General features: G+C 43.6%; 1 protein-coding gene across 1 annotated transcript; it reads left to right on the top strand.

Moving 5' to 3' along the window:
- The first annotated feature begins 632 nt into the window (after nt 1–632).
- On the top strand, nt 633–27,203 carry phactr3a (phosphatase and actin regulator 3a). Its single transcript, XM_029505413.1, has 12 exons — nt 633–735; nt 16,163–16,324; nt 17,435–17,602; nt 18,065–18,280; nt 18,832–19,060; nt 19,402–19,577; nt 20,960–21,113; nt 25,319–25,374; nt 25,656–25,717; nt 25,819–25,959; nt 26,253–26,329; nt 26,774–27,203. The coding sequence occupies exons 1-12, from the start codon at nt 633–635 to the stop codon at nt 26,787–26,789; spliced, it is 1,560 nt and encodes a 519-aa protein (XP_029361273.1). The 3' UTR covers nt 26,790–27,203.
- The last annotated feature ends 149 nt before the right edge of the window (nt 27,204–27,352 follow it).

Genomic DNA, 27,352 nt, shown 5'->3' on the forward strand with positions numbered 1-27,352 from the left:
CAAACCAGCCAATGAGCGCCACCCATACGGAGCCCAGTGGCTCCGGCATCAGCCCGCTTTGTTTTCGGCAAAATTGTCATTTTTTGTGTCACGGTTAAATGGTGAAAACAGTAACTGCTCTATAAAATGCGATTATTGTAAAATAATGGTGTTCACGATGAACATAATTACGAACAAATCCCATTCACATCTTATATTCAAACGTACAGATAGCTTCAGCGTTTTTGTCTCAACGATGCTTTTGGCGCTGTCATGTATTGATTCACATGTTCTTATATGAAAGAATGAAGAATAAAAGGGTGCTCCAACCAAAATCCTTCAATTCCCGAAGCACCGTAAATGCATCGCTGCCTGCCTTGTTGAATATTTGGCCGTGTTGCTGGACGGAGACGGGCATCACAGGGGGCACATCACCCCTCCCACATCCACACATCACCACGCACACAAACACACACACGAGCGCGCGCGCGCGCACGCGGAATTTCTGCTCAGCCATGGCTCCCTGGTAGATGCTCAAAGCGGCTGTTGTCAGAGCAAATTAAATCTGCACTGCATCGCTCCTTTCCTCCTGACCTTGCCTGCCTCTGGTCGGGTTTTCAATATTTTATTCGGGATTCCTGCGCTGTCTCCTCATGGCTACATCGGATGGACTAGACGGCTGTCTGCAACGAGGCAGATCTCAAAGTGACCCGAACATACTCACCGAACCGGGCATCGATTTGGCTCACGGCACAGGTGAGACATTGTCTGGACATTTATTCCCATAAAGAAAAGTGTTTTGGGTTTATTTTATTTTTTTTCTGTTCTACTTTATTTGGCGATACAGTGGTTTCCATAAGGCATCCTCGTCTGCCCGGTGGGATGTGAGAGCACTGAGGGATAATTACCGCATTTGCTTCAAGCCTCGGACGTAAAAATCCAAAGTGTAACGCTGAATCCCGGAGCTGCAAATTGAGAATTAATGTGCCGTATCAGCGTCTATGGAGAGACGCGTGCCTCTCCACATTTGCGCGTTTTAAAGAAGCCTGTAGCCCGACGGGTTGTTCAGGCTTCGAGTAGTATTTAGGAAGCAGCGTGCAGGCTGCTTAGTATGACATTAAAGCGTGCCACATTTACACTATCTCCTGCCTCCATGCTCGATGTCAGCCTCCCCTAAGGAGAACTGCACGCCCGGTCTAAGGTGCCGGTCAAAAGCGCTATTTGTTGTCTAGTCTGGAGACACATGGGTCTGGGCTTGCGGTTTTGGGGTGTTGAATTTTCAAACAGCCACATGCACAGCTTATGGTGTATGCCTATATAGCTCTGCCTCAGCATATTGACAGTCCCCCACTCCCTCCCGGTGATCAATGACCAACCACGTGATGTGGTCTATAGGTGGAAATAACTGCCCTATCCAAATTCAGGAAGGCCATGCATGCAATGGACATCGATTGAACGATTTGTGGATCTTGCAGGTGTGCTGTCCAACATGGATTCCCTGTTGATGTCTCTCCAGTCTGCCAGTCCTCTCTCTGCATATGGAATAATGAATTGATCTTTCATTAATAAGAGAGCATCAGAGAGCAGTCATGTGCTGCACCTCTCCACTCAACTCTTTCAAATAGACTTCACTCGCTTCTTGAAATGTTTGCTGTAAATCCCTCTCAGCCCTGAAATACCAATTTGCCACACCGCCGGTTAAAGTATCCCTTGGATTTTTATGTAAGTGAGGCTATTTATGGTCATGTTGTGTGGGCTTGGAAAGAGTCACTGGTCACTCCCACACATGGTGAGTTTTACGCACATGAAGAATGCTTGACTGAATGATTCAGAAAAAAGTACCATTCACCTTTCAACTGTTCCCTAATGAGGTTTTTTTGTTTGTTTTTTTTTCCATCCAAATCGCCTCTGTGTGCACTCACCGACTGGCCGTAGCACGTTTTTGATGGACATGACTGAACTGAAACCTCCTATGTACAATATAATTCACACATGGGTGGATGTGATAATGTCACGCAGGGTCTTTGCCACACCTGAATAAACAACACAACAGCTTGGCACATCAGTGACACTAGTGATGAGAGCTAAAGCTAACCGGCAACATGGAATATCGGCCTCTGTACAATGGAGTATATGCATGTCACTGTGTGTTACTGTCTAGGCTGTGAATATACAATACATATAAAAGACACAACAAATAGAATTGTTGCTGCAAGGACAGTGTCAGTGTCTGGTGACCCAAAGTACACAACACCCCCACCCCTCATGTAGATCAACACTGCGCTAGCGTCTGGGACAGCAGCCTTTGCCAAAGGATTACTTTGGCAAAGGCTGCCTTTTTCCCCCGAACACAGTGGCCCTTGCAGCTGCAGAGGCTGAAACTGTATTCATCCACTTACTAAACACTGGGGAGGAGAGTCAATGGAGACACCAGCTACAGCTGACCATCATGGAGAATCAGGGTAATGTTTTTTCTTCAGTGAACGTGCAGTATTAATCCAGCTGCCCCAGAGAAGGCCAACTCAGGACAGATCCCACTACAATTGTCCAGCAGTCACAGATTCGCTTTTATTAACAGCAACAAATAACATTTCAAAGGGCTCACGCTTGACTCAGACAATATATTCTCTTACTGTTGCTGTAATTTCTTTCTCCTGAGAGTCTTGTGGAAACTGAATAGAAACAGCCTCTTCCAGCTACTGATGAACAAGTATATATTAAAAGTTGGCAGTCGGGCAACTCAACCTGCATTGTAAAAACATGTTTAGTCAGTTTGTTTAGTTGGGTACTCTTTAGATTCTGTTGTTAATAAACTGTCACTTTCACTCAAACATCCACTTAATCAGCCCAGATTGTCAACCAAGGTAATGGTGTGGAGAGGACACCTTGAAGCTTTGCAGACAGGGAGCATGTCCAAGCAGAGCTGTCCCTGTGGCTTCACTCATAAAGTCATTCCTCTGTCTCATACACAGCTAGAGGAACGCTGGCTGAGATTTTAGTCAGGATGTTAGGGAACAGATTCCTAATCACCTGTTAGGACGTATAGATTTGGTAATGGTAGCACTGTAATAAACACATACCTTGCTTCAGATATAGCTCTATCATGAATTAATCTATAACATCTAACATGTTTGATGTTTTGAAATGTCAAAATTGTAAAAAAGTGCACATTACAGTTTCCCAAAGCCCTTAGCAGATGCTTGTTTGTCTGACCTCCTCCGTGAAAAGTGGAAACTAGAGAATCTGTGGCCCGATAATAAACTGAAGAAATAAATGATCAAAGGTGTTGCAAACAGATTTGTTTATAAATCATCCAAGACCTTGATCATTAGAAGAATGTGCAGTTTGGAGTCAGCAGTTCTTATTCAATGGGCTCCCCATTTAACATGGAGGAAGCAATAACGTTCACAAAATGGTATTTTTACAGGAGAGCAATGGATTAGACAACTCAGATTTGAGTTAGAGGCTGTAACATCAACCAATAATAAAGATGTGCATATCCACACATATTTAAATGTCAAGGCGTGAAGTCTTAAAGGGGCTGAACTACAGTCTTTGTCATCCACCAAGTCATGAGTTGTTGAAGTACTCTCAACAGTGTGGAAGAGAAGTATTTGTTGTGGCTGTAGCGGATACAGTGTGTTTATCCTTGAACCAAACTGAATTGTGTTGGATTGGAGGCAGTTCACGCGCAAAGTACACTCAGAGGCATAGCAAAAAAGTTTTTGCATTAGCCTACATTAAGCACAGGCCGCCGATATTAGATTATTGCCATCACCTATTCACCTTTTACAAATTTTTTATGAATGATTTTCAATACCTTCAGAATTCGGAGAGAGGGTTCAAACTTGTTGCATTCAGCTGTGGCTCATACGTATTAACTGGATAAATCAGCAGGGAGAACAACAGTAACTGAGGGGTGAGTTTTAATAGCGAGAGAAAGTGAGAGTCAAACCCCAGAAAACAGATTCCTCTCCTTCAAACCTGTTGACGTGTTGATGTGACATCAGCTCATTAGGATCAATCACCAGAAATGCAGTTCAGATAAAGTCAACCAAAGGTGTTGAAGTGAGCACATTTTCAATTGAATGTGGTCTTTCATATAGTAAAGTCAAATTACAGTAATATTTACTTCTTTTCAGTTGATGCGTTTCATGTGTTGCCTTGGGGAACATATTTCTCTTTTCTCACAATGTTAATAAATCTTCAGACAGAGCTGGCCTTGGATTTGGATTGGTATTGCTGACAAATGCTTATTTAACTGTGATATTTCCAGTGATTTGGATCTATAATGTGGAGGCCTTAGCACTGTTGTACTCCTATTACAGCAAGAGAACAATTAGTTTATATAAAAAGAAAAATCATTTGAATTTGAACGCTTAATCAGTTATTTGGCTTTTCAAGCATTTTTTTTTCTACTTTTACTAAATGTGTATTTCCTTCTCCCTTACTTTTTTAAAAAAAAATCTGTTTTGTTTTGGTTTGGTTTGGTTTTTTTTATTTGCCATCAAGGAAAACACAATGAAATGGAAGAACTCATCTCTCACAAATAAGATTACAATATGACGGGAGACAGTGCTGATGTACCATCCTTCACATGAGCCACCTTCACCGACATCAAGCTCACCCTAATTAAGTCCTTACTTACTATTTTCAGTGGCGATGTGTAATTCACACCAGAGTCGCAACTCCTTCGTCATGGTCAGCCTTAAGGGACTGTGAGTCAGTCAAGGCCACCTGTTAGTAGCAGCCACTGGAGAGCCACTCGTTCCTCTCCTCCACGATGCACAGAGGTCCTCACATAGGCCGGGAAAAACACTTAGCCACAGAGAGTCTGAGAGTAGCTTCCTGGTTGGCAAACAAAATATCTGCTCTCACTGTCGTGAAGCTTTTAACATTATTAAAATAATAATAATTAACAATATGAATAATATAGTATTCTTTCGGTAACTGATCTGGCTGCATGTTTTAAAGTTGGCCTTGTAAGGTTGTGATACCTAACAAGTGTTGACGCATTGGTTTATTTTATACAGTAGATTACTGCGCTTCGTATGGGTGGGTGACATGAATAAAAAGGTTATCGGATACTTAATAGCAATTTAAATATTTACAGTATGAAAGAAAATAATTATGCAGGCCATGAGGGTCCTTTGCATGGAGTGAATAGTCTGATTATGATGGGGCTTCATAGCCGTGACGTCTGAGCCACCTGGTGTTTATGGAAGATTTTTAAACAGACAGGTTTCCATTTACTATTAATGAGGGATCGGCTGTTGAAAAACTCATCAAGCCCACAGACTTCAATAGACGTTAAGAAAAAGTATTGAAACGGTCTTTCCTGCTGAACCGTAATAATATATATAAAACACTAAAACAGATCTCTTCAGTGTTTTGTAAGAATGTCCTCAAGAGATTAACAGAATAACAGATTAGTTTCTTTTGTAGAAATGTCATCAGTATCTCCACTAGGTGTTCATTGATGTCATTGAGCTCATTTTCAATTATCTAATCATCATTTTATAATGAATCAGTTATCTATTTTAGTCTCCAAAGCAAGAAACACCACAATGCCCCAGAGTCTCTGGAGGTTTTGTCAGTCTCACTGTTCCAGCTCTACTTATGTGATATTATATAATCATGTCGCACAATATCTGCTCCTAATGCATCTTGAAGTTTGTCACGGTAACCTGTGTCCACATAAGATGGTTAGGATATTATTGCTGTTGCTAACACAGCAATTGCTTAGACCTGAAAACTACCAAGTCATCAACTAATGATTTCTGCAATAAACGAAATGAGACGGCAAAGAGAAGCCGTGTTAGTCTGAACATAAGCTCTTCTAATTTATTCTCTCCGTCTGTGACATATTTTTGGCATTGTATTACCGGTACTGTCAGTGCAGATCTACGGCCGATGAGTAGTGAAAAGGGGTGAGCTGCAGCTAGATGGCTAGTTGAGCTCAGCTGCGGATGTCTTCACTGTCTTTCAGCCGCCCATGATAAATAAACTACAAATACACCAGCAACAACAAAAACTCTACATCATGCCTGCTCCCCATGGATGTGGGAGCAGATTATGAATTTGACAGTGCTTGAGCCATTCGTTGCTGTGGCTGTCATTCGTATGCATGCTTTTTGGCATGTGCATCCACGTGCATTGATCTGCTGGCAGGTCTGTGTAGAGGGTGACAAAAAAATCATATGAATATGCAAGAACCAGACAGTCAGACTTGTGAAGAGACAACTCTTGGAGAATTTTGAGCAAGAGTAAGGCAGCCCTGAGCACCTGTCAGACACCCCGGCGTAAAGGCAACATGCTATGGCGGTATTAGGCCCTCGGAGGCTGAGGTTAAATGGAGTTCAGTAAGTTGCATGCACAATGGTGTGAAGGGTAAAGAGCTAAGAGAGGAACATCCTCTGGGTATCATCTGTGGAACAGAAAAGACATATTTTAGAGGAAAGGAAAGAGGCTGGAGAATGAATCAGTGCGGCGGGGGGAGGGGGTGGAGGAAAGGGGAAGAGTGTGAAGGGGGAGAGATGAGGAGGCAGTGGCCTTTATTGAAAAAAAGCCAAGAAGTTGTCCTAGTTGGTAAATGGCTACAGGGAGATGATGGATTGTCTATAGGAGACCATTAACAAAGAGGCAGTCGCTGTGTGGGTCTGATTTGGAGAGTCTGCTTGAGCTCCAGTACCTGGCCATCTTTCCAGAGATCCTATACGAAACACTAAAATATTCTACATATCCTTCTCTGTGCCTTGATTTGTTTCTTCAGGGAACCTTTCCTCTCCTTGCTGATTGCTTTAGTTTGCATCCGCCACACCATTTCTATTTCAACATACATGTTTTTACTGAATTTCTGATTTCTTTCTCAGAGGCAGTTGGTCAAATTGAAATCACAGGGGTCTGAAACCTGCTCGAGATGGCTCAGTTATCACAGCGATGATATCAGTCACTGTGAACTGTAAGCACGTACTCACCTGGAAAGCTGGAAACTTCTTGTTGCTTCTTTCATAAGACTCATCTGCTGAAAAAAAATTGTATGTTTAAAGCAATCAGTCAAGAAATGTAGCAATTTTCTTTAACCTTTTTTTTTTTTTTTGGCTCAGTTACAATTTGAAGCTCATGAAAACAAAAGAATCAGCAGAAAGATGTGTTTAAAAACGTTAATTACACCACTTTAATGTAATATTACATAATGCGAAAAAAAAAACCCCAATAAGAACAACAAAAAACACTTTGTAAAAAAAAGAAAGTGGTATTTATTTTGTTGGTCTCACCTCTGCAGGGTCAACACTTTGGTAACATCCACAGCAGCATCTTCCGTGTGTCTTTGTCTCGCTCTCTTTCTCCCTCCACTCACGGACACACATTGCTAGCGTTGGATCCTCGCTCCTGTTTGTAGCCACTGCCCTAACAAAGCTGCCAGATTTAGTCCGACATAGATGAAAAGGGGAGAGGGGAGTCCCAGGCCCCATCACAGACAAACGCTCCTGTGTGGGACAGAGAAACATGGGGGGCAGGTGGGAAGGTGGCACAGATCAGCAATGGAGTGAGACAGAAACAAAAGGGAACCTGAGGCAGGTGAAGCTTGACTCGACAGACTTTGAAACACCACAGAGAGCAGGAAGAGTGTTGTGTTTCTCCACAGAGGAACTGTGTGATCGGCTCTTTCACTCCAGTGTTATTGAACATTTCCGCCAGTGCCTCTCAGGAGATGGCAAATGAAATGCATTACAAGATCAGATAACTGACAGAAAACAGTCATAAAGGGGAAATTAATCAAAGCTTTGCATTGTGTTGCTGGACCTTGTGTGAGTTAAAAAGAGTACAAATCCCACACAGCAACATTTAAAGGCTGACATATAGCTTAACACATCCAAAAACAAATAATGCAAATAAAATGACAAGAAAAAAGCCAAAAGAAAGAGACCTGATCATAAGTTGACCAACTATCAATATATTCCATATGTTGATGCTTGAAATTTACGTCAATTGATCAAAAAGGAATCATGACTTTGGACCATCACTGGCCACTGTATTGCCGTTGTATTTTTGAATTTATAAACACACTGCGTAAGGACTAAAGTGTGTCGGAAAGTAAATGAAAAACAAATCAATCAGCCATCCTCTCACATGACAGATTTCTGAGTTTATCTCCTTTTCCTGAAGGACCAACAGTCCAAAACCCCCAAATAGAAAATGCACCGTTACACTGTAGTGATATTTTCATTAGAATGTGAGGTTTGGGGTTTTTTTTTTATTATTCTATCTTTACAGTAAGCATTCAAACCCTCGTTATGTTGCCTGAGAGTGCGTAGAGGGAGTGACTCCGGACTTAGTTGTGTTACAGCAGAGCGAGTCTCAGCACCATGGACAGCACCAGCCTTTGCATTGCAGCGGAGCCGTGTTCTGTGTGCTGATAAGTCTGCATCCCTGAAGCCTCGACTCAGCCGGGCTCTTGATCTGCTGGGGAAGAGGCCCGGCCAGTTGATTTTTTATTTTTTTTGCACTGATGACACATTAATGAGGAGAACATACGGCAGATTCAGGCAGAAATTCCATTTAATTTAATTTAATCATCCCATGCATCCATGTAAGCCAAAAGTTCCAACCCAATCCAATTAAAGCTGCTGTTACAGCCATGGCCCAGCTCGTAGCACACAGTCTGTGGCTGTTATTGATGAGCGAGTACTTTCCCGCAACTTCTTCATCAACACTGATTCATCATATGGTTCAAACCTGGCGACGAGGAAATGCTCTTGTTCATCATTGCAGTATCACTCTACTAAATGTGTTTCTGTGACTGGGCAAAATCTTTTCTACACATTTTTCCTGTCTGTCATCAGCCCCACACGACTCTCACGATAGATTCAACGGTGACAAATGTCTGCCTCAATCGGACCAAAACAATTTTCAAATCATTTTACGCAAGATATACCAAAACTAGGTCATCATTTTCAGGCATTGATTGTTATTTTAACTCATTTATCCTATATTATGCACTTGTCACAGGTTTAGCTGTTGCTCGTGACTGTCGTGATGTCATTAAAACTCCCCATTGAGCGAACAGGCTCGTCTTGTATTTGTTCTAGCTCATGTACTTAGTGTGTTTTCAGTGATACGCGTGACATGGCTCTTGACACGGTCATTACATGGTATAATGATAAATATGACCATGCGTGTAGCGTCTGGCCTGTTTAAGTATATTCATATCCATGCCAAATGAGGTTACTGGACGGTTAGTGCACTGAGTCGTGTCTGCACAGTCTGGCATCACAAAATGAGCTGTTGGCCACTGTTCATTCTGGCCCTGCATGATCTATTTGAGGTCCAGCACATGGAATAAATACTGCTTCTGGGACAATAACATAGTGAAAAGATGTCACGCTATATTTAACCGAGTTTTGTGTTTTCTTTGAGCAGTGGCATCTTTTTTACACACTGCCGTACAGTATGGCTTCGTGTTCTAGCGTCTGCTCACGCTGTTACATCAAGTTGTTTTTATAGGCCCAAACGGGCCCACGCCTGCACTGCTGCACACTTGAGGGCATCTAAAAGTGAGTGGCAGCCTTGCTGTGGGAACCTGTTTGGAGATTACAGCGCTAACAGTGGTGATTTGTGCTGTTCCTTTGTACACAACCCGTCGTCTTTCCTGCCCGGAAACCACAATGTTCTGTCTTCCCTGAGCAGGGATGGGAGCTCAGCTGAACAGAGCTATCAGCCTCCGTTTCAAGTGTAGACACAAAAACATGTACATGAGCACTCATGCGCTGGCACACACTGTGGGTGCAGTGAGTATTTGTCTCATACGCACTCCCCCCCTCGCTATGCTTTATATAAATTTTTCACGCTTTGACCTAAATCAGTGGAACTAACGGGAATAAATTACACACCATTGCTCACCCACCTGACTCCACTACTGGAGTCTCTGACTGGCCTCGTTGACTGAAAACGCCCACGCCCTGCTGCACACCCATGGCTAATTCACCTGTGCTTCAACCTCAGGAGTTACTGCTCACATTTACGTGAACTAATATCTTGAGCAATTAAAATTGACTGAGCAAGTAGAAGTTCATAATGTTCAGAGAGGGATTTACACTGTTGATAGGCACAATAGCTGCTGATGACCTTTTTGCTCCTGGGAGAGTCTTTCCAAACATAAGCCTGTCTGCCACATTTTAGTCAGCAGCGTCTCAAAGTGCAATTTTATAATGAAACCATCTCGGTGAATCTTATGCAAGCAGCACTTTTGAATATATAAAAAGAGCTGAATGAGTCAATATGACTCTTTCAGTTTGTTATATTGTGATAGGCAGTGGGAAAAGTGACCAAGACTTCCATTACCTGATTGGAGAGTGTTTTTCAATGAAATAAGATGAGATTTTCTAAAAACAGGAACATCGCCCAAATCTTAACTATATGAATTGGCGGCTGTGTCCAGGAAGACTTCTTTTTCCGGTCGTTGTTGGGAGGGCACATTGGATTGACATTTGTGATAGCTATTGTGTAGTGACAGGAAAAGCACTTTTAGCGGGAATGCTTTTGGAACTGGCTGAGTGAGATGGCTGCAGGGAAGGTTTCTTTTTCTGGTTGAAAGCAGAGGGCATGTCTGAGTCTAAATGGGGCCTGTATCTTTGTGCTTAGGCGTGGAATTCATCCATATTTTGAGTATTAGGGCAGCACGGCAGCACGTGGTTAGCGATGCCACCGCGCAATAAGAAGGTCATGGGTTCGGTTTCCAGCCTGGGACCATTCTGTGCAAAGTTTGAATGCTCTCCCTGTGTCTGTGTGGGTTTCCTTCCACTGTCCAATAACATCATGTTTTACTTAGCATTTCATACCAAATGTCAATTTCTTTAACCCAACAAGCCAAAAAATACTTTTTGACATAATGGAACACCCCGAACATATCGGGATGTTTCCAGTAACATTTGTGATCTTCATATTCTCAGATTTTTTAGCATCAATGAAGGTGAAAGACATTCAGTTTTTAGTTTTGATAAAATATCAGTGAAAAAACTGAATTAAATGATCACGTTTATAAGGGACAGATTTTGGACTGCGGATTGGACGAAGAAATGTTCTCACTTCCAGTTCCTAGTGTGATTCAAGCACCAAAAGCACTGACACTAAACGTGATCATACACGTGATCCTGAGCTCTCCTCCAGAGCTGCAGCTAAAATCATGATAGTGCTCCTTTTTCCACGTCGTCGTATGTATATATTGGTATTCAGTCACTGGTATTATATCCAATCCAAACTGACAAAAATTTATGATGAACATTAACAATCACCAATAATGATCTCCACTTCATCTATCTGCCCACAAGAGAAATGTCCCTCTATCACAATCTATGAACCAGCTCACTCTTCTCATTCTTGATGCTGCATTAAAGGCTCACATGTGAAACCACCCACTAGACCTCGTTCTCAACACCAACATATGGTAACAAACACGGGCCCCAGGCACTTCCTATTGGCTGCTGGCCTTGCTGACATCATTTCACTCTCTTGAAGCCGGGAGCCCAAACGCTGGAGTTTCACACTTGGGTTGTAATCACTTAGATGAACTGGAGGCTTGACCTTTGCAGCGTCATGAAGCCTCGCACTGTGATATCCTGTCTTCTCATAAATTAGTCTCATTCCTAAACAAATTACAGAACACAACATCTATCTGAAGATGAGTCATCTCAACACATTTACCAAAGGAACACTGACGGTTTTTATTTATCATGGCCAGAACCTATTTATCAGAGCTAATGTAGACTGTGTGTTTTTTCTTTCCTGTCCATAACTTAACTCAGCATAGAGAGTAAAATGTGATTTAGATGTGGCCTTAGTACTTTCCACTCCTAATGAAATGGTTTGTACGAATAAAATAGACAAACTTATGGCAGCTACAGTCCTATTTCCAATAAATTTGTTATTATTTGCCATTTTCTTCCTTTAATATATATGGAAATTTTTATAATATATTGTTGAAACAGTTGAGGGGATGAGTATTTGTGTACGTGCATGCATAGGGTCAATTTCATTTAGTAAAAATGCTGCGCAGCTGACGTTCCTGAACTCACCATTTCTTTCTCATTCATACCATTTCACGTTTTCTTAATGCATTAGCTCTTCTGGGTGTCCTGACTGTGGCTTGGCCCCCAAGGCGGTGGGTCTACAGGCAGATGGCAGCACAGTTGCGAAGCCAGGGGGGGTAAAGAGAGGAGGTTTGCTGGGGTGGCAGCCGGTGAGGAGGTGGTCCATTAAAGGGCACATTCTTCGTAGCTTGGGTGGAAGGAACAAGCGGCTGGAGGAGGGAACCAAAGCTCAGGGTCTTGGTGTGATGTTGTTTACTTCTTCGATGGTCACTGTGGGTTTGGTGTATTGGAGCCTGCAACAGATACATTCTGCTAAGAGTCTGAAAATGTGTGAGGCTGCATTTGAGCATCATAGTGGTGAGAACAAAATCCTAATCCTAACACGGCAACATACTACCAGTTTATGTCTAGGAGATGCGTTCAATGTGCTCACCATAAGCATAATAAAGCTGCCAAGATGCTGACATTTGCTGAATAGCACTAAATGTGAAGTAGAGAAGAGGTCAAAGGAAACTGCTTCAAGTTAAATGAATGGTGATGGAGATTAAGTAAATGACAGTTCACCCTGACCTCTACTGTCTGCACCAAAGTTCATGTCAAAATGTAGTTATCAAAATATGATAAAATGTCAGCCACAGTGTGTTCACCTGTGGAGCAGCTAGAAAAATGCCAGTGTTAGTGGGACTCTTCCTCCATGTATTGACTGGCTAACAGCCAGATAGCAACAAAAACGCTGAAGATGAAACTGTAGCGGTGTTGAGGAAAGCTTTTTTAAATTTTGCGACTCAGCTAAATGAGCAACAAAGACAGCACTTTATTGTCCATGGAAGTCTACCTGACTACTCATTGTAAGGTGTGAAGGCTCTGGAACATGAAAGAAAACCTCCTTGACGACCTTTCAGAGGATTCAGGAGAGCCAAGTACTCATTTTTGTGTTAGATCGTTTCAAACGTCTGTTGGTGAATTGAGATGTCTCATGACAATTACTTGATTTTCGCTGCAAACGATCCAAATTGTTGTTGACATAATTTTTGTCCACCAAACTATTAGATTATCGGGCGAGGGATGTTTTGTTCAGCTTTATCTTTTAATATTACAGAGAGAGCTTTAAAAAGAGAAGCCCACTCAGTAGGTGACTCTGTCGGGTGATTCAGCAAACCGAGGTTTTGTCCTTCATAACCTCACTGCTGAAGCTGTGCTGCTAATAATATCCTTCCTCTCTCTGTGTGAATTCTTTTCATTGCAAAATCAGCAAAAACATCACAAAACCGATTGGTAGCTGTCGTTCAGTCACATTCATTGCCTCTGTTAAAAAGTTATCCTTTATTCCTCAGACTTCATTTTTTGAGTCTGGGGGGAGTTTTAAGAGTCTCACCTCGGGCTCTGGGGAGGGTGGGTGGGTGGGGGGGGGTGCTCAGTGTGCACATGTGGAGAGAGATCTTGTGCTCCTGAATGTGCTGACAAGCTGGTTAAGTGGGGTGTGGTCCCTGGTGGCACACTAACGTGCTCTGTTGTCTTGCCAAGTCCCATTATCATATTGTCTACTTTATTCCACTCTTAAATCATTTGTGAGTTTACGCTGCACTAATGCGGTGCAGAGGTTTGCAGCTGTAGATCATACTGATACTGTACAGCACTGTTCCTGAGGTTCAGTCTTCTCTCTTTTCTAAGGCTGCGACCTGCCTGGACTCGCAGTGTGTGCAGATAGCGAGCATTCAGGAAACACACCGCTGGTCCACTGCGTCAGCCTGACACGTGGATTTAACAAATCCAATTTGCATTATCATATTAATTAGAATTGCACATCATTGCCACATGGTCCATGGAGTCTGTACATGCATAGCTGACACACATTTCGATGCGGCCTCATCCAGCGGATAAAAGAAATCTGTACATGCATGTGTTCTCCACCTAATTCCTCTGCTCTACCCAGACTCCTGTCATTTTCTTTGAACAGCCACCCCTTCTATGAAAAATGAAGTTACTTGATATGCATTATAAATAGCTGCTCCATGATTGGACGAGCCCGGATTCTCCAGCAAGCTCTTCCGTATAGCAACAGCCCCCTCCCATCTCTCCTTCTCGCTTCTTTTCCCTGGAATCCCCTTCTCCAACCTCACTCCCTCCCCCCTTCCCCCACAATTTCTTTCCCTCTATCAAAATGCAGACAGATCTTGTCCTCCATGTGGCTTCAGCCCTACCCACAATGCACTTGGTGCTGCCACTGGCTTCAGATGTGGCAGGCAGTATCTGTGTAGGGGGCTCCTCTACTCTTCTTTCTCCTCCTCTCCTCTAAGCCACAGACCGACTCACTCCTCCCGCTGGCTCCCACTGCTGTGGCAGCATCTGGATATGGTTGCCATGGCAACAGCAGCAGGCCCTTTCTCCACAAACATACACACACACACACACTCTCTCTCTCTCTTCCCCTCTCACACAGACACCTCTCCCCCTCCCCCTCTTCCTCTCCTAAGCCTTTTTTTCTCTGCGTGACTGGGTGCGTTTCCTTCCAGTTTGACCTGGATTCTGCGTGCGGTGCTACGTCTGCCACGGCATGTGTGACAGCAATGACGATGACACAGTGAGACGGGTCTGCATGGTCAACTGGCCCGTTTCCAGGAACTTTTAGGATCAAGCCGCAAACAGGAAAATTTCACCTCATCTGTTTTCTTGTATTCTGTTCAGCCATATTTTTCTTTTCGGTTTCTTCCATTCTCCATCTCTCCTGTCTGCTTGGACCATATCTTCCTTGTTTCTCTTTTCATTTCCCTGCCTTCTTAATTTTCTCCCCTCATCTCTCCTCTCCCCACCCATGTGCTTTAGAGAAGAAGCAAGGGGTTGCACAGAAGCATGAAAAGGTCAGCTGTATCCTCCCTCCTCCATCACTGTACTCCATATCACACCCCGAGCCACTCCACAGATCCCCGCCCTCCCCCATCACAAATCCTTTCCTCTTCTTCAGCTGAATATTTGAACAAAGATATCAGCCTCCTAAAGGCAGACGTTGCTCCCTTTTTGTCCTATTGACGTATGCAGCTCTTAAATACGTGGCATTTATCGTGCGTTTCCTCCTTCGCGGCTCTCTTTGTGAGGAGACCCAGCAGCAATGTGCGCACACGGATCTGTAGACCCACACTTTGCTTGATATGACTCACAGTCTTCATTCATTGAAACACAAGTTTCCTTTAGGCAGAGAGAAGAGTACAGTAGATGTCAAAGCTTATTACTGATAAATTAACATCACAGACTGTACTGCATTCATTTACATGTGTTTTTATTTGTCCCATAATAAAATGATTTAAATCTCACCAAGATGCTTTTATGAATTGTTGAGACCATTTCCTAGATTTAGTTTTTTACTTTTATGTTATTGACCAGCCATATGCTTTTAAATTGTTATGTATTTCTTATTTAATTTTCATTTTGTTTGGATTTCTGGAATATAAATGCAGGTGGGGAACCAAAGGAGGGGTCACTGAGGAGACGTGTAAAATGTGAGAGCTGTGACGGTTAATATAGATTCATGTAGAAGTGCGGCGCCACATTAGAATAAAGTTTCATCCCTGTTTCTTGGGAGTAACACACCTGTTGGTCTGCAGGGAAAGCCATCTCTCTGTCCTTCTGTGAGCCTCCTCTGGTCTGTGTGCTCTCCTGCTCCAGATCTGGACTGTGAGATATTTATTTGGATACATGACATATGGCTCAGACGGAGGGATTCACAGGGAAATAACAACTGTGAGGGAGTGTGCCTTGATCAAATTAGTCTTTCTAATTCAATCTGTTCACAGCGCTTGAAGTTCTTCCTGGTTTATTCAGTAATGTGAATGAACTAATTCTGTTCTGTCGTCTCTCTCCCTCTTTTTCTTGCCCTTCACCTACTTGCTGGCTTGGTGATTTGTTTTCACCCCCCCCCTCCACACTGCAACACATCCCCTCACCTCTTTACCCTCCCTTTGCCTTCCTTCCATGCTTTTGATGCCTCTCCCATTCACACCCACACCCACATTTTCCTCATTACATTTCATCCTCTCATTACACCCCCCACCCCCCCACCCCCCACCCCCACCCCCATGTCCCTGCTGTCTCTGCAGTAGAGGTGGTGGACCAGCAGAGGGTGCTGAGGACAGGCTGCCTGGTCAGCGGCGTCCACACTCCACCCATCCGACGCAACAGCAAGCTGGCCACCCTGGGGCGCATCTTCAAGCCCTGGAAGTGGAGAAAAAAGAAAAACGAGAAGCTCAAGCAGAGTTCCACAGGTACAGTGCAGCGTGGCTGTGTGGAGGCATTTCAAGGTGACACTCACATTTTTCCTCATCGTGAATCAGATCAGAGGGAGATACTGATCGGGTGTGGCTGCAAGGATGTGGCAAGTGCAGTTCTAACAATCACAATGATGCCTGTGCTCATCATTTTATAATGGTGACAGTTTACTGTGGTATTTTCATACTGCTGAAGTCATTTGTACTGAAATGATCAATAAAACAAGACCAATGAGATTATTTTTCCAATATCGAAATATACGGCTATATGACAAAGAAACAACCTAATTATTCTGAGATGTATTGATATGAAATGTAAGAAATGCAACTGCAACTCAGGAAACAAGGTTGACATCTTTGTTTTTATCGTGCTGCACACTTAAGATCATGCCATCCCGATGGTTAGAAGAGCGTTTGTAGCAGCAACAAATGTTTTATAGATCTCACGCTTTTAGAAGATTGCTAGCAAATAATTTTTTCAGGAATTCCAATACTGTAGAAATGACAGATAAACGTATCCATCCGAATAATTTATAAATTATTACCCCATTCACATTCTGCGAATTGCCTTTGTTTGGAATCTGAAATTGAGCAAGACAAGGAGGATGTGATATCAGTTATTTTATCATGAAGGAAACAGAATATTTTTCCATCCTGATTTTGAAAAGAAAAATACTCCTCAAGAGGCTTCCATTAAACAAACCTCTGACACTAATTGAATCTGCAGAAGTTCTGCTCTCACTAATGTGGATGACTCATGCTGCATCATGAAAGCTGAAAGCTGAAGACATGATCGTCACCTTGTGCTTAGTTATAGACAGTATGTACAGTGTGCCTCATGGCATTACATTTGCTGTGCACTGCATCTGATAAATGTGATGCTCTGGCTGTAATGGAGAGAGCGATGAAATCAAGGTGGCTCAAAGACTGAATGTCATTTTGGGTCATGACTGCTGGTCATATTACTGTCTGTCCATCGACTCAATTGAACACCTGATCCATACGGGAACAGTTTATCACAGCAAAATTTCACAGTGCAACATACAGCTTTATTTAAACATTAGAAAATATATACAAACATACCTCTTTCTTATTATCCTCCAACAGATGTAGCATTATCCAGCGGCCTTCTATGCCACGACCCGAGCTCCCCCACCCAGGGCTGCTGCTCAGATGGTGCAGTCCTTCTTGGAGGATTTGGGGGACCTTTGAATCCAAACCTCACCGTTAGCAGTGTGGAGTACCTTGGTCCCGAGGAGGAGCACCCCCCTTTAGGTAGGACGGTCCCTCACTGTAATCCACACCATAGAGCTGCAGAGGTGACAGTTCAGAGAAGTAAAGGGTTTGTGTGTTTGGGCTACAGATCAGACTGTGACACAGTGTAACACATTGTTGTGATCAGGTCCAGAAAAATCCTCTAATCATATTGTGAGGGAGGATTTTACAGTGTTCAACAACGACGACAACAAAAAAGTGAGCCCAAGCTGGTGTTAAGGAGTATATATCTTGGGCGACTTGCTTTTGAATCAGTGTTAAACACCATTAGAGGGCAGCAAAGACACATCCGTTGTCGTTTCTTCGTCAGCGTTACCCTGCCATTATTTCATCTAGTCCAATCTCGTCCCAATATTTTTTCAGCCTGGTGGTTAAAATTGTAACCAGTCCAACTGGTGCTGTTTTCTTATTCTTCAAGGAATCTAAATGTATGATTTGATGTTCACCTTCGTCATCCTCCAGTAGCTGCGCCCCTCCAGGACTGTGAACGGGTGGAGGAGATCATCCCTCTACCGGTGGACGAGGGAGGTGAGGAGGTGCACCCTGTTGGGGATTTGCCTGAGGGGCTGCAGGACATGGCAGACCAGATGGAAGAGAGAGCAGAGGAAGAAGTTCCACTGGGAACTTCTCCACCACAAGTACCTCCAAAACTTTTGCCCCAGCTGAGCACTGGAGATGGTGAGTGGCGGGATGATAATGAAAGGCCTTTGTTTTTGTCTCTCTCATGTACAGCAAATGCAAATTGACAGGCTGGCTGTATGAAAGCTCTCTGCTCATTTTGAACTACAGACGACTGAAAGTTGAAAAAAATAACAGAGATGTTCCGACACACTTCATTTTACATCATTTAGGCCTCCAATAGGTGTCAATAAACCTACGAGACAAAGTCCAGACAAAACATTTCTCTGGTGGAATCATTAGCAACCTGAACCACCTGAAACAAGCCCAAGAGAACTGTGCCAAAAATATAGGCTAATATAGCGTTCATCTGTATGTGACTTGCAATTATACTTCCCCATGAAAGAGGTATTAGAAATATGAAGCAGCATAAAATGGAAGTTAATTTACGTACACTTCTTAGTTACTCTCTCTAAATGAGTGGATATTTTCTAAGAATCCTGCTTCTTCCCCCAAGTAGAGTTCACTGCAGTAGATGAAACAGATGTGCAGACCAGGTGAGTTGGTCTGAAAGTGTGTTGATTAACCGTCTGTGTTCCTCACTCTTTCAGATTCAGGCCCTGCGTCTCTCCCTACTCACTTGCCTAACTCCTACCTCCCAAAGGAGCCTCCACCCAGGGCCACAGAAAGTCTGGCGTCAATGACCCTGCAGCTGCGAGGGCCCCTGGCCAACCCCTCAGGGTCCCCACATCTAGGAAATATGATACATCCTCCCATGCCCCCTAGCTGCATTATGGAGGAGCTGCAGAGAGCCTTCGCCTCCAAGAACAGACAGGAGAGGTGAGTCGTCTGGTCGTCCACATCCTCCCGTTTGAAGCTCTGTTCGCTCTTACTGATGTTTGCCCTGATGAAAGGCGCCTGCCCCCTTTAACAGGATATTAAATTATATCAAATGTGGTGACTCTCATTGTTTCTGGCGAGGATTATCTATTGAAAATGATTTCCAATAGATAAAACTTTAATTGCTTTATATCTCAGTCACGTTTTCATCACCCAGTATCACTGACATGAATCCTGCCTTTCCTGTATTCCCTCCGTCCATTCAGTGTCCATGAAGGGTGTGAGCAGGGCTCACCCCCCCGGCTGTGGTGTTCTGATGGCCGACTCTCCCGCTCCTGCAGCTCTGACAACCAACACTCTTTATCTTTGGTGGGGGGCTGTGTGGGAGGCGGAGGGTCAGATTGGCCCAAGAAGGAGGCAGAGGAGAATAAAGAGAACGTGCGGCTGGACCAGTGCTTCTCCAACACCTCAGGCCTCCCTACCGACCTGGACGGCTGGAATGAGTCCGTCATCTCTGGTGGGTGGAAGAATTTAAGATTGTGATAAAAGCATCTGTCCTTTTTTTGTTGTTAGAGATGTTTGATATAATCTTAGTTAAATCATGGTTAAGCAGCACGGCAGCATAGTGGTTAGCACTGTTGCCCCACAATAAGGTCACAGGTTCGGTCTGTGCGGAGTTTCCATGTTTTCCCCGTGTCTGCGTGGGTTTCCTCCCACCGTCCAAAGACATGTTTAGGTTGATTGGTGACTCTAAATTGTCTGTAGGCCTGAGTGTGAGTGGTTGTTGGTCTCAGTCTGTCTCTGTGTGTTGGCCCTGTGATGTAGGGTGTACCATGGACCCTGCGACCCGGAAACAGATATGATTGAATGAATGATTATGGTTATATCTGTTCAGGAAAAAAGCAAATGCAGTCCTGTCACTGTCTTACTGCACTGTTTACTAACTGGGGGGATGACATGGCCAATAACTTAATTATAGTTGTCTTTGACCGCCAGAGACCGACTGCTGCGTCGATGGTGGGCGCTGAATGGCCCCGGCTTTTTAATTAAAGTACCTTTTGTCTGGGAACTTGCATTTTAGAGTTGCACTAATCAATGCGCCCATTATAACAATGGGCGAGGTGAGGGGTCTACTGACAGATCCACAGAGAGTTATTTCACTGCTTTTAAGATCATTGTTTTGGGTATAAGGGCCACAACTTAATTATGGGTAAGTTATCTTCCCCAGCCACGGACAGCAAGCGGCATTTTTCAGGAAGAAAAGACCTCCCATCAGCAAACAGCAGACCGAGGAAGGCAGCAACCGTCTAGTTAGCCCAGTGGACCAGTTAAAAGGACAGATATTTCCCACAGGACTTGGTAGAGACCATGATGGAGCGAAAATGAGCGCAGACTTTGTTCTTACATTTATTAAGTGACCAGAGACATGACACCATCTGATGCTGATGTCGCTAAAATGGCAAACAATCCCAACAGGTTCACCACATTTTGTTTAACCACAAAAACAATGAAATAATAGCAAAATACATTGTCCAGTCCAGTGGAATAATAAAGGTCCAAACAAATGATCTGACGGTGCGACCTGGGGGATTATGGAGCCCTTTATGGGGATCTCGCACCCCTGGAGACATGCTTTGCACAGCTGGTAAGGCTACATGTCAAACGGAAAAATTGATGTGAACATCCTCTATCACTGCTAAACCTCTGAAACAGCATTTTACCCTAATAATTATTGTTTCGCAGTATTTGTATTGTGCTGCAGTACAGAACATTTCATTTACTGTAAGTCTTCCCACATCGTTAGCACAATAAAAAAAAAAAAAAAGAAAAAAAAAAAAGCTCTTCGCGTGATAATAACTTGAGTTTCCTGTGCGGTAATAAGTGGCTGTATGGTTGCAGGCACACTTCCTCGCAGGCTAAGGAAAGAGTTGCTGGCTGTCAAACTACGAAACAGGCCCAGCAAGCAGGAGTTAGAGGACCGAAATATCTTCCCAGCAAGGAGTGATCAAGAGCGCCAGGAAATTCGCCAGCAGATCGAAATGAAACTCGCCAAGTAAGCAGTAAACTCTTTTCTCCACTACTATCTGTGTCTGTCCAGTACCAGCAGTCCATTTGTTGAAGTAGCATGCTGTCTTGTGCTGAAAAAATGACAGCAGTACCAGAATCTCTCGTTTTAAATATCCTTGAAGGTATGATCCAAACGTGTCATCGATATTATACAACTCTGCAGTTAATTCAGGAATATTCCACTTCATCAGCTCGTGACAGAACAGGGTGATTGTTTTTGCACAGAGAACCTACATGCTTAATTGCCTCAGCTACATAACACTCAGTGGTAGGTGGAGGTGAGGAAAAAAAAAAAAAATCACATCTAGACAGATTATCTGATTGCTCTGCGCATACATGATTTATGTTCTGTAATCTCTCACTGCTCAGAAGAATTAATCTGAGTGTAATGCTTTTTACTCAAGGACACCCATCATACTAAAACCTGGTCTCCTAGTTTATGATTTTTTTTAACAAAAACTGAGAAGCTTCCAAATGTGAGGCAGGGAGTAGTCAAAAGAGAGTGAATCCCAGACATCCTTTGGGGTAGAAATATGCACATAGCAAATAGCCGGATGCTAATTTCACAATTCCAGAAGTGCAACAAGTACAGACAGAGACCGATTCCCGGAAATCTTTGTACACGATGCACCACTGATGTTTGCGTCTGTGTTCTTCCCTGCCAGGACGATACAACAGAGAAACTTCATGTCCAAAGACCAACAGTAGCAGTTTTGTGTGTGAATGTGTCACAAGACTCAGGTCTTTTAACACCAGCGCATCAAACAGGGGCGCACCACAGAGTTACATAACCTGCTGTGCAATAATTTGCAGCCAAGCACAGCGAGTGCCATCCACACTTCAGAGAACAAAATCTATCGTCTGTCTGTTAGACAGCTAAAAATACTGCTTCGCTGATCTATTCTTAGATTGACTGGAAGATAATGTTTTATGGTCATCTGAGAAAAAGTGTATCAGTGTTAACAAGTTTGAAAGCCAACAGTTTACGTAAAGGGGAGGGTGGCGTGTGACTGTAGCTTGCGTAAGAGCCAATAGGGTCTGTGGTTCACTTGTAGCAAAGCAGTGAGAGAATCTGCCTGTTACACCATCTATACAACACGTGGCTCACAAGATTTACTGCCGTTCACATTTGTGTACATGTACAGCAGAAACTAATGACCTCATGGGAATCAGTTGGCAGCTTCTTTGTGTGTTTCGTGCAAACATTCATGAGAAAAACCACCAACCTTGTCATGGCTTCATGATTGAGCTGCTATGTAGAAAAAACAAGCAAACATTTGCTCTATTATGCTGCTTTGATATGAGTAGAATCACTCCATCTACAGTGTCAAAACTATGCTAGAGAAATGCATTTTCATCCTACAATATATGCAAGTACCGATGGCACATTGCACCATATGGGGGGGATCCTGGCTAAATATAGCTCAGAAAGATGAAGAGGAGGGCAGACTTATCGGAGGGAAAAAGCTTATTTCCCCAAGGCGAGCATACTGAATCACAAAACAATCCATCACACCCTCCTCTGCATTTCTGTGGGTAACTCCCATTTTCGAGTCAAACCACTCTTTTTTCCATTTTATATGCAACTCACGATAACAATCTGCTCTACCTTGCTGCCGATCAAGCAGAAAATGCCACCAGTTCTTATGGGGGGATAATGACACCTTGTCTATCTATTGTGCCGAGGATAGATGACCTTTCTATCTTTAGGCTCCCCACCTGACACTTCTCTGCGGCAGCACTCTTCTGTTTCTAATCTTAGCCCCTGACACTGTTCAATAATATATCTCCCAATGCTCTCGGCTCCACCAATGTGTTGTCGGGCAGTTATAGCAGCAGAAATAATGGGTGGGGGCGGGGTGGGTGCTTGCTACTGTACTTGAAAAAGGATGAAAGCTGGGAAAGGCCAATTCTTCTATCTCCTTACGCAATTGGCAACTGAAATAAAAGAGTGAAAGCCTCTGCCACCCACTCACAGGTTTTTCATCCATTTGTTTGGATTTCCCATTCCTCTGCTGGCTGGCCCATCTTTTATATTCTAACTCAACATTATTTAGCACAGTGGCAAATGCAAACGACAGACATTTATGCGTCATCATGGTATTCTGGGGTTCCCTCCCAAAAAATGTAATTTCTGTAATTTTATCCTAAACTCAGATGAAGAAAGAAGAACAGCTCAGTGAGTCAGTGTCACCGCATTGCGATATTCTGAATTTATAATAAATAAATGATCCTACGTCTTCAGAGAGCAGCAAGACAAAGAAGTTCACAAAGAAGACAATCTGACTAACACCAAAATAGAGTTTTATATTGACTCTTTTCTCTGATTTGGCCATCTAAGTGACAAAGAACAAGGTAAGCAGTGTGCTCTAAAAATATCCAGATACCCTGTGAGCCACATTCAGCCGTGTGTGTAACAGTGAAAACCCCATTAGTGTGTTGCTAGGGAGAAGTAAGTATTTCACTGGGAAGACTCCATTGTCTCAAAGATACTGGGTGTTGTTGCTAAGCAACTCGTTGGCCCGGTCAATAATATAGTGGATGGTTGTATTTGCTGGGGATTTAAAGTGATTTTCTGGTTCATCTGTTTAAAATGTAACACAGCCAGAGCTGCGGGAACACTCTGCCTCTCACATTGTTTGTCCTAGTGTTGTGAAGCAAACAAGATGTTGTTTTCAGGATGTTTCCCTCTTGATGAGCTATAGAGGCAACGATAAGATAAAGCCTGGGTTGATAAAATTCTCACAGAGCAAATGACTAGCAACAAACACACATTTCCCGTTTTGAAATGTTTTTTCAGCAAAATGCAAACAGGGGCCAATTAACCAAATTCCTCCATAATTATTACATGCAAAATGCTGAAGTTGTTCTAAATGACTTCCTGGAAGTTTGTGTTCCATTTTTAATCTTATTTCTCAGAAGAAGATTCACTAGTTTAAATCTCTTGAATTATTCCTTGTGCTATGGGTGGATGTCTCATTCTCGTACTACACTGTAATGAGGAAAAACAGCGTTTGTCTGTGAACTCTGCTGAGTTTCTGCTGCCAGGGCTGTTTCATTGAAGTAAAAGGCAAACCTAACATAAATGCTTGTTATATAATCGTGGTGCCTTTTATGTGTAACATCTGTTGTTACACAGATGTGGTTTGGGGTTGATTCAGGTTCCTCTTAAATTGCTTTAGAACAGAGTTTGAATGACTAAAATGATTTTCTTAGCAGTTAGGAGGCCATTGGCACAGCTTTGTGTGCGGGGTTTTATGTGACCTAACTTTGATCCTTCTCAGGTCAGAACTATAAAGTGTCCATCCTCAGTTTGGGTTCGGGATAAAGAGAGTCCAGCTGCGTGGCGGCATTCTCCCCTCTGTGTCCTCTCCACCTCTGGAGGTGTGCCACAAGCTGTCTGGGGCTGAGCCTGTTGTGCAGCTCACATTTATTATTTATACAAAATATGAATAGTTCACGAACGCAGGGGACTCGGTGAAAACATCGGACGGAGACCTTTTGGATGCTTTGATGGCGAAGGTAACGAAACGAAATAAATGCGCTGTTATCTTAATATTTCAGTTTGATCGTCCTTTGAGAAGATGCTGAATTGTTGTTACACTATAAGTGTATAAGTGTAATGTTACACTATAAAACGGGTATAAATTTATCTCCCCTCCCAAATAGATTCTTTTCCATCTAAGTCCCTTTTACGTGACTAGAAAAGCACAGAAGTGGTGCACCAACATGTTTGATGTGATGTGTGCCAGTGGCCCAGTGTAGAGCAGCAGGGGGAGGCTGGGGATGCCGTGAGTGGGAGCTGACAGGCTCCGCCTCCTACAAATTATGCATGTAGTAACCAGGGAGACCGGGGCAGGCGCGCCCCGGCAGCCCGTCACGACCCGCTTCATAAGCGCCTGGAGTCAGCAGCGCCGAGCCGAGAGCAGACAGCGGACTCCGGGGCTGCTCCTTCAGATGCAGCTTTTTGAGACCGATAAATAATCCGTTCGGGGAAATTACCAGGCGGCAGAGAATCGGTCCAGATGTGGGGAGCGCCTCTGCCCAAGCAGCACAGCCGCGGTTTGGATGGCAGATGGAGACATAGGGGCTTTCTGCGGAGGACGCGCACAGTGAAGAAGCTACAGCCGGTTTAAGAGACAACACTGGGACAAACATGGTTCAAAACGTGGTGTTGGTGTTTCTCCGCAGGAGGCTGAGCCAGAGACCAAATGTGGAGGAGCTGGAGAGTCGGAACATCCTGAAACGTAAGTTCAAACACTGACCAAACTGAATGCCTGAATCTACAGTGATAAATAATGTATTATTTAGGAGCAGCAGAGCTGAGACCTGAGGTCCAATCTGGACTGAGCCTCCACATGATCAACTTGCTTTCTTTTTCCCTCTCAGATCAGTTTGAATTGCACAATCATTAGTGTACTGAAGACCATTATTCATTTATGTGACATAATGCAATGCAAGCCTTGAACGTGTCTGATACTTTCTGAGACAATGTGGATTTCTAATAAGATCGTTTTGCTTTTTCCAGAGAGAAATGACCAGACAGAGCAAGAGGAGAGGAGGGAGATCAAACAGCGGCTAAACAGAAAGGTACTAAGCTTACCTGTCTGCAGACAGACTTGTAGGGCACTCTGCTCAATCTGAACTTAACAGCAGCTTTAAATGTTTGTCCCATTTCTTGTGTGTTCCAGCTCAACCAGCGGCCCACCGTCGATGAACTGCGAGACAGAAAGATTCTTATCCGCTTCAGTGACTACGTGGAGGTGGCCAAAGCTCAGGACTATGACAGGAGAGCAGACAAGCCCTGGACTCGGCTCTCAGCGGCAGACAAGGTGTGCATCTGTGTAAAAGACTTCTGAGTTTGTCTCCTTTTCCTGACCTAACCCTAATCACTTGGATCTGTCACAAAATCATCAAATCAGATCCACTATGTAGGCCAGATATATGACCTACTGCCTATCAAGACTAACATCTCACATGGCTCTTATCAGCTTATCTCCTGTTTTAGTGTATTTTTAGTTTCACGGTATCTCCTCCTGCTGTCCCTTTGCTCATCAAAGGTTACAGTGCACCGTTGGCTCAGGGAGCACTTATTCACTAATGCTGCTTTTCCTCTTCCCCACAGGCTGCAATCCGAAAAGAGCTGAACGAGTTCAAAAGCACTGAGATGGAAGTGCACGCCTCAAGCAAACACCTAACAAGGTTAATATTCTGATGTGTGTCTTTGTGTACGGGGTGTTTGGGGATGCATGCCGGATCTATTCTGAGCTGCAGCGGTCTATATTTAGCTCTCCTTGTTCATTCGGAGAGTACTGTGGAGCTAAAGATAGATGGGAGTGCTTCTGACTGTGGGGGTAGGAGAGGTTGTCCTCTGTAGCTGGTATTACCAAGGAAACACATGATTAAATGCCACAGCGTCCTTGTATAAGCTTGTTTGGAGAGCAGGAGTCCTTCTTGTGAGTTGTAACAGTGACCCAGAGGGAGGATGGAGACAGAGTACGCATCCAGCCCTCCAGTACATTTAACAACTGTGCTAAAAATAGCCTAACAGAAATGATTAATAGCTTTAATCTTAGCTGGTGATGACGACAAAGGCACCTTCTGTTCCCCCTAACAAATGGTTTCTCTGCATGTTTATCTCTCCAGGTTCCACCGGCCATGAAAGTGGGGAGTTTCTTCTGTGAAGAAATGCTGAGCTAAGAAATTTTCCTGAAGCTGCTACAAGCTGCTCAGCGGTGACAGCTGAAAGGATCTGAAGCCTTTTCGTCTTCAGTGTGTCTTAAACATTCTTCCAGCACCCTTGATTATCGTATCAGTATGAGGTCACGGGTGTGGTAGAGAAGATGACGGTAATGTTTGTGGCGGCTTGTCCTGGAGACGACTGGATGTCGCCACATGGAAGCTGGCTGGTGGGGGAGGACTTTGGTGGAGCCTTTGACTCACAGGACAAGAGCAGAGGAAAAAAACAATCTTGTCATTCAGTCAGTGTTGGTTTTTTTGTACTATTTCATGGACTCCTTTGACAAGGCGGTGAGAATCCGTGTAGTGGGAAGAAGTTGTGCATGTGACCAGCTTCACCTTTTCTTAACTGATGAGTAAATGTGACACTTGGACTGGGTAAAGACTGAGCAGTCTGGGGGAGGTTGTCTTGGGGATGAATTTGATATTAACTGTATATGCAGTATGTCAATCTGAATGGGACCGTCAATGTCTTCACTGAAAAGA

This window comes from Echeneis naucrates, chromosome 7, assembly GCF_900963305.1.
Source record: "Echeneis naucrates chromosome 7, fEcheNa1.1, whole genome shotgun sequence".
Lineage (NCBI taxonomy): Eukaryota > Metazoa > Chordata > Actinopteri > Carangiformes > Echeneidae > Echeneis > Echeneis naucrates.

What these genes read in the sequence shown, in the direction of transcription:
- phactr3a (XM_029505413.1), top strand. Translation starts at nt 633, where the DNA reads ATGGCTACATCGGATGGACTAGACGGCTGTCTGCAACGAGGCAGATCT. An exon ending in GGAGGAGCACCCCCCTTTAG is followed by an intron (nt 17,603 to 18,064) that starts GTAGGACGGTCC and finishes GTCATCCTCCAG; the next exon opens with TAGCTGCGCCCCTCCAGGAC. An exon ending in CCAGCTGAGCACTGGAGATG is followed by an intron (nt 18,281 to 18,831) that starts GTGAGTGGCGGG and finishes TCACTCTTTCAG; the next exon opens with ATTCAGGCCCTGCGTCTCTC.